Source organism: Hemitrygon akajei, chromosome 15, assembly GCF_048418815.1.
Source record: "Hemitrygon akajei chromosome 15, sHemAka1.3, whole genome shotgun sequence".
NCBI lineage: Eukaryota > Metazoa > Chordata > Chondrichthyes > Myliobatiformes > Dasyatidae > Hemitrygon > Hemitrygon akajei.
In genome coordinates, this window is record NC_133138.1 from 24,128,306 (window position 1) to 24,144,432 (window position 16,127).

Here is a 16,127-nt window from a genome sequence, read left to right on the forward strand (position 1 = left end):
TTGAAATTGTTAGGTTGTGTGGGGGGTTGTGTTCAGGAAAGCAATGAAATGTTGCCATCTGTTCCTGCACGTCATGACAGCGGTTCTAGAAATCTCCGGTTACCCTGTCCACACTACTCTTGCCCAAGCGGCGTTTTCAAGTTTACACACTCTGGAGAGCGTTTTAGAAAAGCTCCATTTTCGGGGGAGGAAAATGCCATTTCAGTGTGGACGGAGGGTCAAAACGAAGAGAAAAAGCTCTGGTTACGGATTTATCCGGTCTAGTGTGGATGTAGCCCAAGATACATTTTCTTGCATGCATTCACAGTAGACCAACAAAACACAAAGCAAAACTACAAAGACTGACAAACAAACAATATGCAAAAGAAGGCAAACAGTGCAAATCAATTAATAAATCATGAGAATATGAGTTGTAGAGTCAGTGAAATTGACTCCATTAATCAAGGTTTAAAGGAATACATTGCAGCACCTGCAGAATGCTCTTGAGATGTTCTACTTTATAAATAGCACCACACAAATACTTCAGTAAATTTCCTGTAGGGCAGGAAGAGTTTAAGCAAAAGAAGGTATTTATAAAAGGTATGATAATAAGATTTCAATGACTAACGGAGTGATTTTGACCACCTTACCTGATGCAGGCACAATTTATAGACTTTTCCTCCTGTCACATCGCATGGAGGTTGATCCTTTGAAGCTGATCCATCCAATACAAAGGCGTATAAAGCAAACAGCGAAGAACACATTTCCTCCTGTAAAATATGCACCAGGCAACCATAAGGAAGCAAAAACACACTGTTGGCTATCTGTTCTGGCAACGAAACAGCAAAATTCTGAACACTTAAGCAAGCAGCCAAAGAACATCGGTTTTTGCAGCTCTCAGACTTAGTGTTATTACACTAACATGGATGGAGTTCATTTGGTCCACCAAGTCCATACAGGTATTGTGCAGGAGTCATCTAGTCAGTCCATTGAGCGGCCTAGTGGACATTGAGAGTATGTTTCTAATAGTAGCAGAGTCTAAGACCAGAGGGCACACCCTCTGAAAAGAAGGAAGCCCCTTTACAACAAAGATGAGGGGAAATTTCTTTAATCAGAAGGTGACGAATCTGTGTAATTCATTGCCACAGATGTGGAGGCCAGGTCATTGAGTTTATTTAAAGCGGAAGTTGATAGGCTCCTAATTAGCAAGGGTGTCAAAGGTCACAAGGAGAAGGCAGGAGAATGGGGTTGAGAGGAAATAATTAATCAGCCTTGATCAATAAGCAAAGTATACTTGATGGACTGAGCAACCTAATTCTGCTTCTACGGTGCCTATAGAAAGTATTCATGTTTTATTGTTTTACAACATTGAATTACAGTGGATTAATTTGGCTTTGTTTTAACAGTAAAAGACTTTTGTATCAAAGTGAAAACAGATCTCTACAAAATGATCCAAATAAATTACAAGTGAATGACTAGAGGTGTGCCACAGGGATCAGTGCTGGACCCATTGTTGTTTGTCATCTATATCAACAATCTAGATGACAAAGTGGTTAACTGGATCAGCAAATTTGCGGATGACACCAAGACTGGGGGCTGTAGCGGACATATCATGGCTTGCAGAAGAATCTGGATTGGCTGGAAAAATGGGCTGAAAATCTGTAGATGGAATTTAATGCAGACAAATGTGAGGTTTTGCACTTTGGTAGGGTCAATCAGGGTAAATCTTTCACAGTGAATGGTAGGGCACTTAGGAGTGTGGTAGAACAAAGGGATCTGGGAATACAGGTCCATAATTCATTGAAAATGACATCACAGGTAGACAGAGTTGTAAAGAAACCTTTTGGCACATTGGCATTCATAAATCAACGTATTAAGTACAGAAAATGGGATGTTATGTTTATAAGACAATGATGAAGCCTAGCTTGGAGTATTGCGTGTAGTTTTGGTCACCTACCAACAGGTAAGATGCAGGTTGAAAGAGTACAGAGAAAATTTACAAGTATGTTGGCAGGTCTGGAGGACCTGAGTTATAAGGGAACATTGAAGAGGTTAGGACTTTATTCCTTGCAACATAGAAGACTGAGAGGAGATTTGATAGAGTTATACAAAATTCTGAGGGGCAGAGATAGGGCAAATACAAGCAGGCTTTTTCCACTGATGTTCTGTGGGAATACCACCAGAATGTAGTTCCCTTGTTTAAAAAAGGTAATAGGGAGAAACCTGGGAACTATAGACTGGTAAGTCTTACGTCGGTGGTCTGCAAACTACTGGAAAGTATTCTTAAGGACAGGATCTACGAGCATTTGGAGCAGTACAGTCTACTCATGGATAGTCAACATGGCTTTGTGAAGGGAAGATCGTGTCTCACAAGCCTGATTGAGTTTTTTGAAGAGTTAACAAAAGAAATTGATGAGGGTAGGGCAGTGGATGTGGTCTACATGGTCTTTAGCAAAGCATTTGACAAGGTCCCTCATGAGAGACTCATCCAGAAAGTCATGAGGCATGGAATAAGTGGAACCTTGGCTGTTTGGATAAAAAATTGGCTTGAAGGAAGAAAGCAGAGGGTAGTTGTGGAAGGAAAGTATTCTGCCTGGAGGTCGGTGACTAGTGGAGTGCCACAGGGATCTGTCCTGGGACTCCTGCTATTTGTGATTTTTAAAAATGACCTGGATGTAGAAGCAGAAGGGTGGGTGAGTAAGTTTGCTGATGACACAGAGATTGGGGGAGTTCTTGATTGAGCTGTATGTTGTCGAAGGTTACAAGAGGATATAGACAGGCTGCGGAGCTGGGCAGAAAAATGGCAGATGGAGTTCAATCCGGACAAGTGTGAGGTGATGCATTTTGGAAGGACAAATCAGAAGACTAAGTACAGGATTAATGGTCAGTTACTTAAGAGTGAGATGAACAAAGGGACCTTGGGGTTCAAATCCATACATCCCTCAAGGTTGCTGCACAGGTTGATAGGGTAGTTAAGAAGGCCTATGAATGCTAGGCTTCATTAACTGGAGGATTGAGTTCAAGAGTAGAGAGGTCATACTGCAACTCTACAAATCTCTGGTGAGACCGCACTTAAGAGTATTGTGTTCAATTCTGGTCACCTCATTATAGGAAGGATGTGGAAGTTATGGAAAGGGTGCAGAGGAGATTTACCAGGATGTTGCCTGGTTTGGAGAACAAGTCATATGAAGCAAGGTTAGCAGAGCTGGGCCTTCTCTCTTTGGAGCGTAGAAGAATGAGAGGGGACTTGATAGAGGTCTACAAGATTATGAGAGGCATAGATAGGGTGGATAGTCAGTACCTGTTTCCCAGGGCACCAATAGCAAACACCAGAGGGCATATGTACAAAATTAAGGGAGGGAAGTTTAGAGGAGACATCAGGGTTTTTTTTTAAAAAACACAGAGGGTTGTGAGTGCCTGGAATGACTTGCCAGGGATGGTGGTGGAGGCTAAAACATTAGGGGTATTTAAGAGCCTCTTGGACAGGCACATGGATGAAGGAAAAATGGAGGGTTATGGGGTAGTGTGGGTTTTGTACTTTTTTTTAAGGATTATATGGGTCGGCACAACATGGAGGGTTGAAGGGCTTGTACTGTCCTGTAGTGTTCTATGGTTCTAAGTCAAGGGTTAAGGGTGAAAGGTGAAAAGTTTAAGGGGAACAGGAGGGGAAACTTCTTCACTCCTGAGGGCCTATTGAATGTGGAATGAACTGCCAGCACAAGTGGTGCATGCTGGCTCCATTTCAATATTTGGATAGGTACATGGATAGGAGGGATATGGAGGGCTCTGGTCCTGGTTCAGGCAGATGGGAGAAGGCAGTCTAAATAATTACGATATGGACTAGATGGGCCAAAGGGGCTTTTCTGTACTGTACTTTTCTGTGACTCTCAAACAAAAATAATTCCAGATCACTACTACACATTGTAGAAAACTTGTTCTATGTCCCCAACATAATCTCCTTCCTATTCCACTCTAGACCTCAATTTATGAAAAAACCATTCACCACAGTTCTGTTCCTAAGGCAATTTTATCCTATTATCAAAAATTCAATCAAGTTATGTACACATGATACCACTTCAACAAATTCATTCTCACTCTCCTTTAAATTGCTACTTGCTCAAATACTATCTAACTGTCCAAACATCAATTAATTTTGCCCCTGAACATCATTTCTTGCAGTCTTCGCACCACCAAGATTGGCCTTCTGATGTATTTATCTTTACATCCCTTTTTAATAAAGGATGTAGATATTAGCAATTTTCTGGAACCATCTGAGGAGAATTGGATGCCTACAGCCAGTAGCAATGTAATTTTAGTATTATCTCCTTTGGCAATCAAGAATATATATCATCCAGATCGCTATGACTTATCTACATTAAAATAAGCACATTTCCGACCTCCATTTTAATCTTACCCAGTACTTGAACCGACTGATCTTTTACTGTTACTTTGACAGCTGCAGTATCTTCTTCAGTAAAGACAATTGAAAAGTACTCATTTATTATTGTTATAACCATATGTCTTCTACGTTCATGCTTGAAATTCATTGTCCATCGTTCCTAAGTAACTTTTCCCTTTTCATCCATTTTATTCATTTGTACATCTTTAAATAAACTAGCTACTTACTCATATATTATTGTTATGCTGTTAAGTTTTCTTAAATATTCTCATTCTCTCCAATTTTTCTGCATTTGATCTGAATTACTGTTGCAATTTCAATCCTTTCACACACCCCTCTTTTGACATCCAGAAGATGATTCTCTATCTTTTTCCATTGTTAATTTGAACTCTGTGATAATATTCCTCAATTTTTCTCCCACAGACTCTTGCTCCACTGGATCGTATTTTCTACAACCAGATCCTAGAATGACTCTTTTCTACGTGGACGGGAAACGTATTGATAAAGCTCTCCCATGCACAATTTCCCCCAACCCATTCCTCCTTTACCCGATTACTGCTGTTATTTTTATCAGGATAGTTGAAATCGCCATTATCACTCTCAAAATGTGTGGATAAATTCACGTTTCTATCCAATTCTGCCCTAGTGGAATAGTATAGAATTCTGCCTATAGTATAGAATAATAGTACAAACAATTTCTCCATTATTTCTTAAAGCTAGTCATATCATCTCTGTCCTTGATTCAAGAACATTCTGTCTCTTTGTCACCACACTACCCTTCTGAATCAATGCTGCAAGATCTCAAATTTTCTGAATTCAATGTATTTAGGTATATTTAATAGTCAGTTTCAAATATCTTTGACCTTCATAACCCCTTTTTGATATTTTCACCTGCAACTTATCCATCTTATTTACAGCATTTTGCATATTTTATATATTCATCTCTGTAAAAATCTGAACTTCTCTCTTGCTATGAACCAATTCAAAATGTATTGTGTCCAACTCTTGTAGAATCTGGATAGATAGAGCATGCACGTGTGATGCTTTATAAGTCGCTCCTTCCAATAACATATTTAAATATTCATCCAACCTGGGAAAGTTGCATACAGAATAACTGAAGTGCTAATTGAAAAAAAGCATGCAGTAGACAAAGCTAGGCAATCCCCAGACCCATAGTTCAGATCAAAGCTCAGAAGAACTACCTCATTTACTAATGAATGGTGATGAGCAATTAGATAGTAAAAAGGAGGAGCAGGCTCCCAGAACATCTCCAGTGTTCAGAAAGAGGTGACAATTGAAACAGTGGCTCTCTGGTCATTATTTTCCAAATTCAGTTGATTCTGAAATGATTGCTGTAAATCAGAAGGTTGCAAATCTGACCCTCATTCTGCAAGGGCGGAGAGAGAGAGAGAGAGAGAGAAGGAACATAGGATAGTACCTACCCGATGCTCACAGCTAGAAAAATGCTAATAATTATTATCATGATGGAAGGATGTGCCACTAAATAATATGATTTAGCAAAATCAAAATGGATTTATGAAAAACCTGCTTGAACAATCTATTCAAGATGTTGAAGAAGCATCTAGTAGAGTATATGGGGTTGATATCAAGTGGGTGTGATGTCTTTGGATTTTCAAGTTTTCAGTACAGTTCTACATTGGATGCAGAATGATGCTAGAGCACAGCCGATTGTAATATAAGAGCATGAATTCAGATGTGGGTAATAGTAAAACAGAGGCAGGACAAAGGATTCCTTCTTCAGTTGGCAGTAGTGAGCAGTGGAATACCATTAGTTAGAATCCAAATTACTCACTATCTAGCAACCAAGGCACTGGCTGCAGGAATCAGCTGCAACATTTCCAACTTTGCTGATGACATGAAATTAAGTGAGAATGCAAGTAGTAATTAGGATGTAAAGGGGATGCAAGAGGCCTGGACATTTCCCTTCTCCCCTCTTCCATCAGGCAAAAGATACAAAAGCCTGAAAACATGCACCACCATGCTCAAAGACAGCTTCTATCCCACTATTATCAGATTCTTGAATGCACTCTTGTATAAGATGAACTCTTGACCTCACAATCTTCCTCATTATGATCTTGCACTTTACCGTTCTCCTGCACTGCACACTTTTATTAACTTTTACTATTTATTATTCATTGTTATTTTATCTTATTCTAACTCAATGTATTGTGTAATGATATAAACAGTGTTATGTTCGATATTGAGGGGAAGTGCAGAGGACTCACCAAGAGGCCAGCATGCAGGATAGTCAACTGAACTTTATTGACAAAACTGCTTGTACAATATGTAACTCCTCCCAAGTGCAAGTGGCTAACTGAGTGGCATTGGATTAACCTATTAACTACCATAAGATAGTATGCCAGACAAGCTTTTGACTGTATCTAGGTATGTGTGACAATAATAAACTAATACCAAAATGGATAAGCCAAGGGAGTGAACAGCAATTTGGGAGATGGAGTACAATGAGGAAATAAGCCAGATAGCCACACTAATAGAGAAAAAACAAATTAATATTTTTGCATCTTGTAAGATTGAAAAGCATTGTTTCAAGGAAACTCTGAAAGTAACTCCCACACCTGCAACCTCTTCCACTGAGAAAGACGAGGGCAGTAGATGTTTGGGAACACCAGTACAGCTTGCTGGTCCCCTTATCATCTTGATTTGAAAATGTATAATTGGTTATTCATTGCTGTTATAAAAATGGACTGCAACAGATTCAAGAAAGCACCTCACCATCACATTCTCAAGGGAAATCAAGGATATAGCATTAAATACTGGCCATTTCCTGACAGAGAGAAAAAAAACTAGGCTGCATGTAGCATGTTCTAGGATATGTACCACCTTGAAAATTCAATTGTCTATTATTAAATGCAGGAATCATCTTTAATTCTGCATTTGAACTTTTATTGGTCTTTTTATACTTAACTCTTGGACAAGTAGATGTGAACTCTGCAAAGGTCAATGTTAAGAATGACATTTTCCCAAGAGTCTGCACAATAGTAAATTAAATCTAACCACTTGAGTTTTTTGGCAATATTCATCATGTAGATGTGATGTGCTGGCTAAATTGTGAGAGCCAAAGTTGAGATTCAGTGTATTCAAACAGAATTCAGGAAGCTAGTTAAAATTTTCCCTTTATAGCCAGCTAGAGGGTTGTAAATTTAGTCGTCTCCATCTTGGGAACTAGCCTACAAAGTACCCAGGATATCTTCAAGGAGTGGTGTCTCAGAAAGGCATTATTAAGGATTATTAAGGACCTCCAGCACCCAGGGCATGCCCTTTTCTCACAGTTACCATCAGGTAGCAGATACAGAAGCCAGAAGGCATACACTCAGCGATTCAGGAATAGCTGCTTCCCCTCTGCCATCCAATTCCTAAATGGATGAACCCTTGAATACTAACTCACTTTTTTTATATTATGTTTTTTGCACATTTTTAATCTATTCAATATACATATACTGTAATTGATTCATTATTATAATATTTTTTCCCTCCTATATTAGGTACTGAATTGAACTGCTGCTGCTAAGTTAACAAATTTCACAACACATGCCGGTGATAATAAACCTGATTCTGATAGAGAATGTAAAGATAACCAAATTGTTTGTAGGCCAGATGACTCAAGACTATTAGACATGGACAAGACAGTTTATGTACCCAATTAGCATTCCAATTTCAAACACAAAGTATATAGCAATTGCTCTATCCAACCTAAAACATAGTTAGAAAATCATGCTTTTTTTAAAATCAGAGGACTTAAACTAATTAATTTGATTTTTAAGAAAACATCAATTATTTTAATTAATAATAACTATTTAGATTTGCCAATATTTAATTGTTTGTAATTTACTTCAATGATTTTGAAATGAAGTAAAACAAGTGGTGTAAGAGAAAAAGACAACATCTTGATCTATTAAACAATATCGATATAAAAGGACCTTGTCTAATTCTTATTTCTCAGACATCTATAAAACTGTTTTTTTTTAAATAGTTGTACAGATTAGCAATATTGTTGTGTAAGAATTAGGTTGAAATTGCACTCATCAAAGTGTTTTTTAAATTTAGAAATTTTGAAGAAATGAAAAAAAAAATCACTCAATTTTACTCAAAGCTGGAAGTGCCTTAATTTATCTTTAGTTAGTCAGGTTATCAAGGCTCTCCCTTTAAATTTTCTGCAGGACATAAAAAGTGAATGGAACATTAATACCCTTTTAATGTTAATCTTTGAATTTCATTAATTTTTATTTTAAGTTGAAGAATCAATTAAAAAAAACTTTCCATCATTTGAGATGTCCAAAATATTACAGCAACACATCCACTTTCAAAGAGCTTGATAATTATTAAAGCAAACATAATAGATAGACCTGATATAATAACACTTTTCATGGCAGCAACTGTAAAACTAAACATCATTAACTTCAGTCGGATTTTAAAACATTTCTCTTCATGATCAATGGATTAATTTAGGAGAACTACTACTCTGAATGGTAATTCAGCAGTCTTACCACAATGAATCAAGTTGAATTCAATAAATAATGCAATAATAATTTTCAAAATGAAATATGGGAGATTTCAGAGTTTTCATAAAACAGGAAAATTATTGGTTTTAATTAAAATTAGCCTTTTTGTGCATTCTAAAGCAGGGTATATGGATGGGGGAGGGGGAAGAGGTAGAGGTAGATAAGAAGAAGCAGAGGGATAAGCTGAAATGGCCAAAGTTTCTAGCTTTCTGTACTTTATATACAGATTGTCCTAGGTTAATAAATCAGTTTCTATTTTACAGACACCTATGTTGATTTTGCCCATAAATCAGAAAATATAAAATTCACTTGATATAACCATATCTCTGCAGTATCGAAATGAATGGCATCAAAAGCACATAATACCGACAAGAAATAACAACTACTGGGGGAGGAGAGGGCTTATTCTGCCATTTGTAGGAGTGCAACTATATTCAGTACATTAGTACATCAGACTTTTGGATTTAATAATATTGTGAAAGTTTACTCACTTGCAGGGAATGTCAAGAAGTCAAGTGTTCTTAACCTGAGGATAGCCTGTACAAATATAACTTACCTTGGAGTCACTTGGATGAAATGGGATGTCACATGACATTAGCAAGTTTCTCAATTCAGCTTCATTGTAGGAGTTGAGCTCCTCGGGTTTGAAAGCCTCATCATGCAACAGTCTTACCAATGCTCTTGGATTTCCTATTGAAAGCAATAACGGCATGTAATTCATTGCAGAATAAGTGCACAAATTTCCCAATGATCTCGATCAAGTGAAACATTGAGAGTAAACATGCAAGTAGAATATTTAAATATTTTATAAAAATTTGATCAGTTATGAGTGTAATGAGGGAAAAACAATCTTTTTAACCAGTGCTACAAATCAGATGGACAGTGAGGAGCTACATATTTCATACCATTAATGTACAGGCCTTCACTATTTCAGTAGTAATTGATAAAACTCAATACACTTTCCCAAAGACTTTCCAGAAAATAGATTTTCAATTGTTTTCATCAATTAGACTTCATGTTGGCAATAATTATCAACCTTTCAGAATTTACAATGTACTGCATTCTATTAAGTGTGTCTTTTGTGAATTTCAAACTTATTTGTGGAATCTGCTGGTGAGTGGCAGGATGTTGGTGAAAAATGCTGGAGAATTTAAAAATTGTGGAAATAGGCAAAGAAAAAATTCTCATGATGAAAAGAGAAAATGAAGATTTGTCAAAGTAGTAATTAAGCCTACTACTGAAGCCCAAAGTCACCTATAATTGTTATGATTGCTTATTCTGAATTTGTTTCACTTTATAAAAACAAAAAAAGTTATTTTGCCAAACAATAATACAAAAAAAATTGTCTCCAGATAGTTAAAAAATAAAATTGCAAACATCGTCCTAATGGTGTACAAGACTAGTAATGATGCATCACTGAAAGTATTATAATCAAATCTTTATTACCAAGCAAAAAATCTAGCCAGGTACTGAGAATTAGAAACTTGATTATAATTACAGTAGACTCTGGTTAATAGGGACAGCTGCTTATTTTGGACAACTCAAAGAACAAAAACTAATCTACAGAAAATATCCGGGATTACTTTCATTTATTTGGGTCACTATACCACTTAATTAGGGCAGGAGATTGTTGCTTAAAAGTCTTTAACTAACATCAGATGTGGTCATAGGACACCACACTGTCCTTTGAGTGAACAGTTTTAAATAATGGTAGTTGTGTGCACTTGTATTCAGAAAGCCGTGATTTTTGACGCTGATAGTTGGTGAGAAATAAGCAGTAAAACAATTAAGAATTGTTTTGCTCACTGTGGTTTCAAGTATTCAATCTTGGAGATGGCCAGAAAAAGCAAGGAGTAAAAATGAAACAATTTCGCTACTTCAGCAAGTTAGGAGCATGAAGAATTTGAAGGTATCAACAATCATCTTAAATGTTACAATGAAAATGAAGGTTTGGAGGATGCAGTCATCAAAAGCATTGTATGAAGGCAGTCTAGTATCTACACCAGTGTCTGCACTGATTTTATTCATTTAAGATTAATTCTTAATTCTTCCATCGATAACCATCAGGAACTAATACAGTTTTATAGTACTGGAGTAGTATTTTTAGTGCTCTAATTTATTCTGTATTTCATTTAAATACATAATTTATTACTCAGTAAAATGATAGTTTGTCTTTTTTTTTAAAATACCTTTTTAACTATTTCCATGAAACTTTGGTTCATTGGGGTAGCAGCTTAATTTGGCCAAAATGTACCGGTCTTGATGTGTCCCAATTAACAAGAATTGACTGTGTAACTACAATGAACTGTGGGTGTACAAATTATTCTCCTGATGTTTAATCCCCTCCCATGAAAGAAACTGAACTACTAGTTAGCGCCTTATCCTTTACTAAGGTTAGAAACTTGTGTATAGAAACAGCAGGCTCAGACTTATACAGGACACAAATATCTTACCAACAACTGGTTGTGGCTGAGAGTTTTTATCTTTCTCACTATTAACCACCACAGGTCCTCTCAGAAGTGGTGGAATAAATGGAGCGATTATGGAGGCATCGAATTTTGTGATTGGAATACTAGATGGAAACACTGCTTGTTCGATAGCTTCATTCTCCATTGTAGACCAAAAATCCTCAACGTTCACTTCATCTGAGGTAAGGAAATCAGGCCAGGTAAACTGGAAGAGAGGTCAGGGAAAAGATGAAAGCTGGATCAAAATGTAACTCAGTATATTACTCCATTAACCCTGAATGCTGTGAGTTCCCAGCATGCTGATTTAAATGGCTGGATCATGCTGCGGTATGCCACCTACATCCACCCTAGGTAAATGCAGATATGATCAGACAGCAGATTAAAATACTGGGTGGGAGATTTAGCCAGCACAATCTGGCCTAGCTATGTTATAGTCCAGTAGCTGCATATTTTTTGTTTTTTGTGTTACAGTTGTTCATTAGATTACCTGTTTGTATTTCTAATATTTGCAAAGACAAAATAAAAATGAGAATTTTAGATACTCTGCTTCAACGCCACTTTCCTGCCCTTTCCTTGTATCCTCAACAAAACTCAGATCAATAGAAATCAATGGCTGAGCCTCCATAGTATTAAGAGATAAAGGGGTATAAACATTCATTACCCTTTGAGTTAAAAGATTCTCCTTCATTCCCATAGCCTATCCCTATGATCACTAGCTCTAGATTCATCAGATGGGAAGCATCTTTTTTGTGACTACCCTTGCAAGCCCTTAAGAATTTCGTATATTTCAATTAGATTCTCCCTCGTTATTCTTAACTTAAATGAATACTACCCACTATCTCCACATGTGACAGACCAGCCATTCCAGGAAATAGTTTGGTGAATCTTAGCCACAGTCCTTCTCGAGCAAGTAGATCCTTTTTATTGCACATAGTATCCTGATGTAAAGCCTTACATTTTTGCCCACAATAACTCCATATGCCAGGTTGTTACTCATTTACATGACTTGCTTGCTTCTTCTTGACACTGTGAAGTTGCTTTGCACCCTGTTCACTCCTTACAGTCCCACTTAATTCTGTGGTACAAATACTATATTTGGTTCCCTACGCCAAATAATTAATAAAGACTGAATAGTTGGGGTCCAAGCACCAACTCCTATAGTGGTCACAGTCTGCTAACCCAAGGGATTCTACTTAGGCTTTTATCTAATGTCCTCTGTTAACCACCTCCAATCCACATTATCACAAATTCTAGCAGTTTTCAGCAATCTTATCTAAGCCATGTATTCAAATCTGCTACTGTTCCTATTTGTGAACTTGTTAGCACATGGCACTGGGAGCTCCTTCCTTACATTAACAGTATTTCCTTCCTGCAAATAACAACAATCAATAATCTGAACAAAGGCTACAGGGATCACAAGAACAAAAAAAAAGTCTGTAAAAAATCTCAGTGAATTTATAATTTGTTTCAACATACCTCAACATTTTCTAGTGAGAGAACATTTGCAGAATTCCTCTGTGCTACCTCTAGCTTTGGTGCTATTCCACAGATCCCACATATCATGTCATTGTAGTCACGAATGGTGAGGGACTCAAATGCCCAATACCCATTCCACAGAAGCTCTTGAAGCTGATTCAACTGCTCCTCTGACAAGGTTTTCTCTGAAAAGTAAATCAGACAACACAAGATGATAACCCCAATTTTCTGAAGGGACAAAAGTTCATTGGTAGATATTTTGCCCTTTTAATGTATAGGTTCGAAATCCTGACTGAATCTAATAGAACTGATCTTACAGGAAGCAAGCACAAGTGTGGCAAGTTTGGTGGAAGACTGTAATCAGGAATCTGAAGCGTATTCTCTGACAATCAGGTAAGTGCTCTGCCGTGATTGAAGCCCATTTCAATAGCCGATAGAGCAGAGATCAAGGAGACAAATTCTTTATCGACATTATAAAATGTCCATACTGTTGATTTTGTTGCTGTGCATCAGAAAAGTAAAAGAGGATAAAAAATGCTAAGCTATGGATTCAGTAATCCAAGGGAATTTCAATACAGGTTATTATGCCAAGCAAACACTCATTATTATACTTGTAGAGCTTTAAGGTGGATGCACAACCTTTGGAACAGTACGTGCTTAAATCTGCAATTCCCTGAAAGCTATCTCAAGGGGAAGGTATGTGCAGAAAGAATAAGATCTAAAAATGAGACCAACTGGAAAAAGGACACTTCATTTTAGTGTCACTTGTGGCTCCACTGGTAACAATGTCACATATGCACCACTCGGTTAAGTCCAAAATCCTAATACTGACATCAATCACGTACTCTAAATTAATACTAGTACAGGAGAGGGAATACCAAGATGCCAGAGGAATTTACTTTCAAACAAGATAATAAGCTGAGATTCTGTCAGCACTCTTATGATGGATAAACATTCTGATAGTAATATTCTGAAGAGCAGCACCAATCTTCTCGACGTCCTGTCTTGCCCAATATTTGTGTCCCAACCACTAGAATGCAACAAACACTGTACAAGGGCAAAAGAATTGAGAGCAATAACAGAAAATAATGCAGTGAAGGTAAGATGAAGAAATATTAAAAGGATCATGCGCTGCATGCACGTTAGAACAGACCAGTTGGTCTCCTTCCATGCTGTAGACTGCATGCAAGACAAACATGTTAAATGCTGCTTGACAAATGTTGTGAACAGCTGTTATATGGACTTGTAACTTACACAGCAGTCATGTGGGAAATAACAGAACTATATGCACAGCTTAAAGCATCTGCTTGGCAAAAAAAGTTTAAAAATTGGAACTTCAGTCTCCAAATTCCAAGGAGTATCCAATAAAGAAAGTCAAGAATCTCCTCTGCAAGGTCTTTGTAAAAAATGTTTTCAAATTTTAGAGTTTAATTTTGGTACAATTCTGTTTACATGTTTGAATCAATTATCATCGTATGTTTCAGTTACTTTCAAGATATTAATTATGGAACTAAAAAAATTCAACATAATTTTTAAAAATATATAATAGTTTTAAACTGTCAGTAAGTACTTACACTCTTCTTTAAAAAACTTTAAGATGCTTTGGTTGTGAGTGATTTTGTTGCTGAGGAATGGGACAATAGCCAAAACATATAGTACTGTGCAAAAGTCTTAGACACATATTTGCACAGTATGTATTTGTCAATATGAAGCAGAAAGCCAGTTTGTAAATCTGGCGGGAGCAAAGTAGGGAGGCCACGGGAGGGGTGTGGGAAGAGAGTGCCTGGGATGGAGGCAGGGCTGGCACAGGTGCATAGACCCCCAGCCCTGAAACACCGGGCAAGGTCACTTGATTCTAAACAATCGGGTTATTGATCATTACAGAATGTCACTCTGCTGCTTCCCACACCCTCCCCTCTCCCTGCCTCCTTCCCACTCAGCTCACAATACAGACCCATATCAGAATCAGGTTTATCGTCACTCACACGTCATGAAATTTGTTTTCTTTTTGCGGCAGAAGTACAGTGCAATACATAAAATTACTACAGTGCTGTGCAAAAGTCTTAGGCACCCTATCTATATATAAATGCCTAAGACTTTTCCCAAAGTACTTTATTAATACCATAATGTCCATTTCCTAGATCCAGAACAAACTGCTCAGTTTAACCCAACGGTTTGCCTCAATTGCATACTAATGTGTCTACAGATGTTTTTAAAAGGAAGAGCTATTCTGACAAAGCAAATAATCCAGGATTTATTTTAGTCACTGAATATTACAGCATTTAAATAGGCTCTTTGTACAGCGATGTCTGTGTTGGCAATTCATAGTCATCCCACTTTTTATGCACTTTGATGCAATTGTTTTACAAGTGCTCACCTAAACACTTCAATGTTGTGACAGTACCTTACACCAGCAACCTTTTGGGCAGTGCATTCCAGATCGCCTTGAGTATACTATGATAATAGTCTTCCAAATACAAAAAATAACCCTCAACTTCTGCCTCCTATCACTGCCCCTTCAGCTCCAACCTTTCCGACTCGTCTACCCTTTGGGTTTTCAAAGGCCTAACTGAAATCCAAAAAGTATACATCAGTCACACTACCCTCACTGTAAGTATCTGGCTATGCCTGGTTAAAATTAACTATTGAAAAGGACGTGGTAGGTAGTTAATTAATTATAAAAAAAATATGCTATATGTAACAAAAATAAGGATTGCTGTCATTGTTGAATTTTACCCAGATTAATTCCATTTCCACATTAATTCAATTTCTCATGCTTTACAAAGTGGTTTCCAAGCTGAGCTACTCAAAATAATCTCAAAGCAAATCTTTTTGAAGAATTACAAATACTAGTATAAAATAAAAAAGCTTACCAGATAAAGGGAGAGTTCCTATCTCCATAAGACCTCAAGATAAAGGAGTAGAATTAGACCATTTGGCTCCTCGAGTTTGCTCTACCATTTCATCATGGCTGATCCCCTTTTCCCTCTCAGCCCCAATCTCCTACCTTATCCCTGTATCCCTTCATGCCCTGACTAATCAAAGATCTATCAAACTCTGCCTTAAATATACCCACTGACTTGGTCTCCACAGCTGCCTGTGGCAATGAAATTCCTCCTTATCTCTGTTCTAAAAGGACGGCCCTCTAGTTTCAGGCTGTTTCCTCTGGTCTTAGACTCGCCCACCTTAGGAAACATCCTCTCCACATCCACTCTATCTTTCAACATTCGACTGGCTTAATGAGGGTAATCCTTTCTTCTGAAT

General features: G+C 37.4%; 1 protein-coding gene across 3 annotated transcripts in view; it reads right to left on the reverse strand.

Moving 5' to 3' along the window:
* Positions 1 to 16,127, reverse strand: part of hmgxb3 (HMG box domain containing 3) — a 103,381-nt gene that overhangs the window by 20,208 nt on the left and 67,046 nt on the right. For all 3 annotated transcript variants that reach the window (XM_073067299.1, XM_073067297.1, XM_073067298.1), the window contains exons 17-20: positions 12,864 to 13,048; positions 11,373 to 11,592; positions 9,476 to 9,609; positions 630 to 749 (exon numbers count right to left, since the gene is read on the reverse strand). In XM_073067299.1, coding sequence (XP_072923400.1) covers positions 630 to 749; positions 9,476 to 9,609; positions 11,373 to 11,592; positions 12,864 to 13,048 — 659 coding nt within the window. The remainder of the gene's footprint in view (positions 1 to 629; positions 750 to 9,475; positions 9,610 to 11,372; positions 11,593 to 12,863; positions 13,049 to 16,127) is intronic.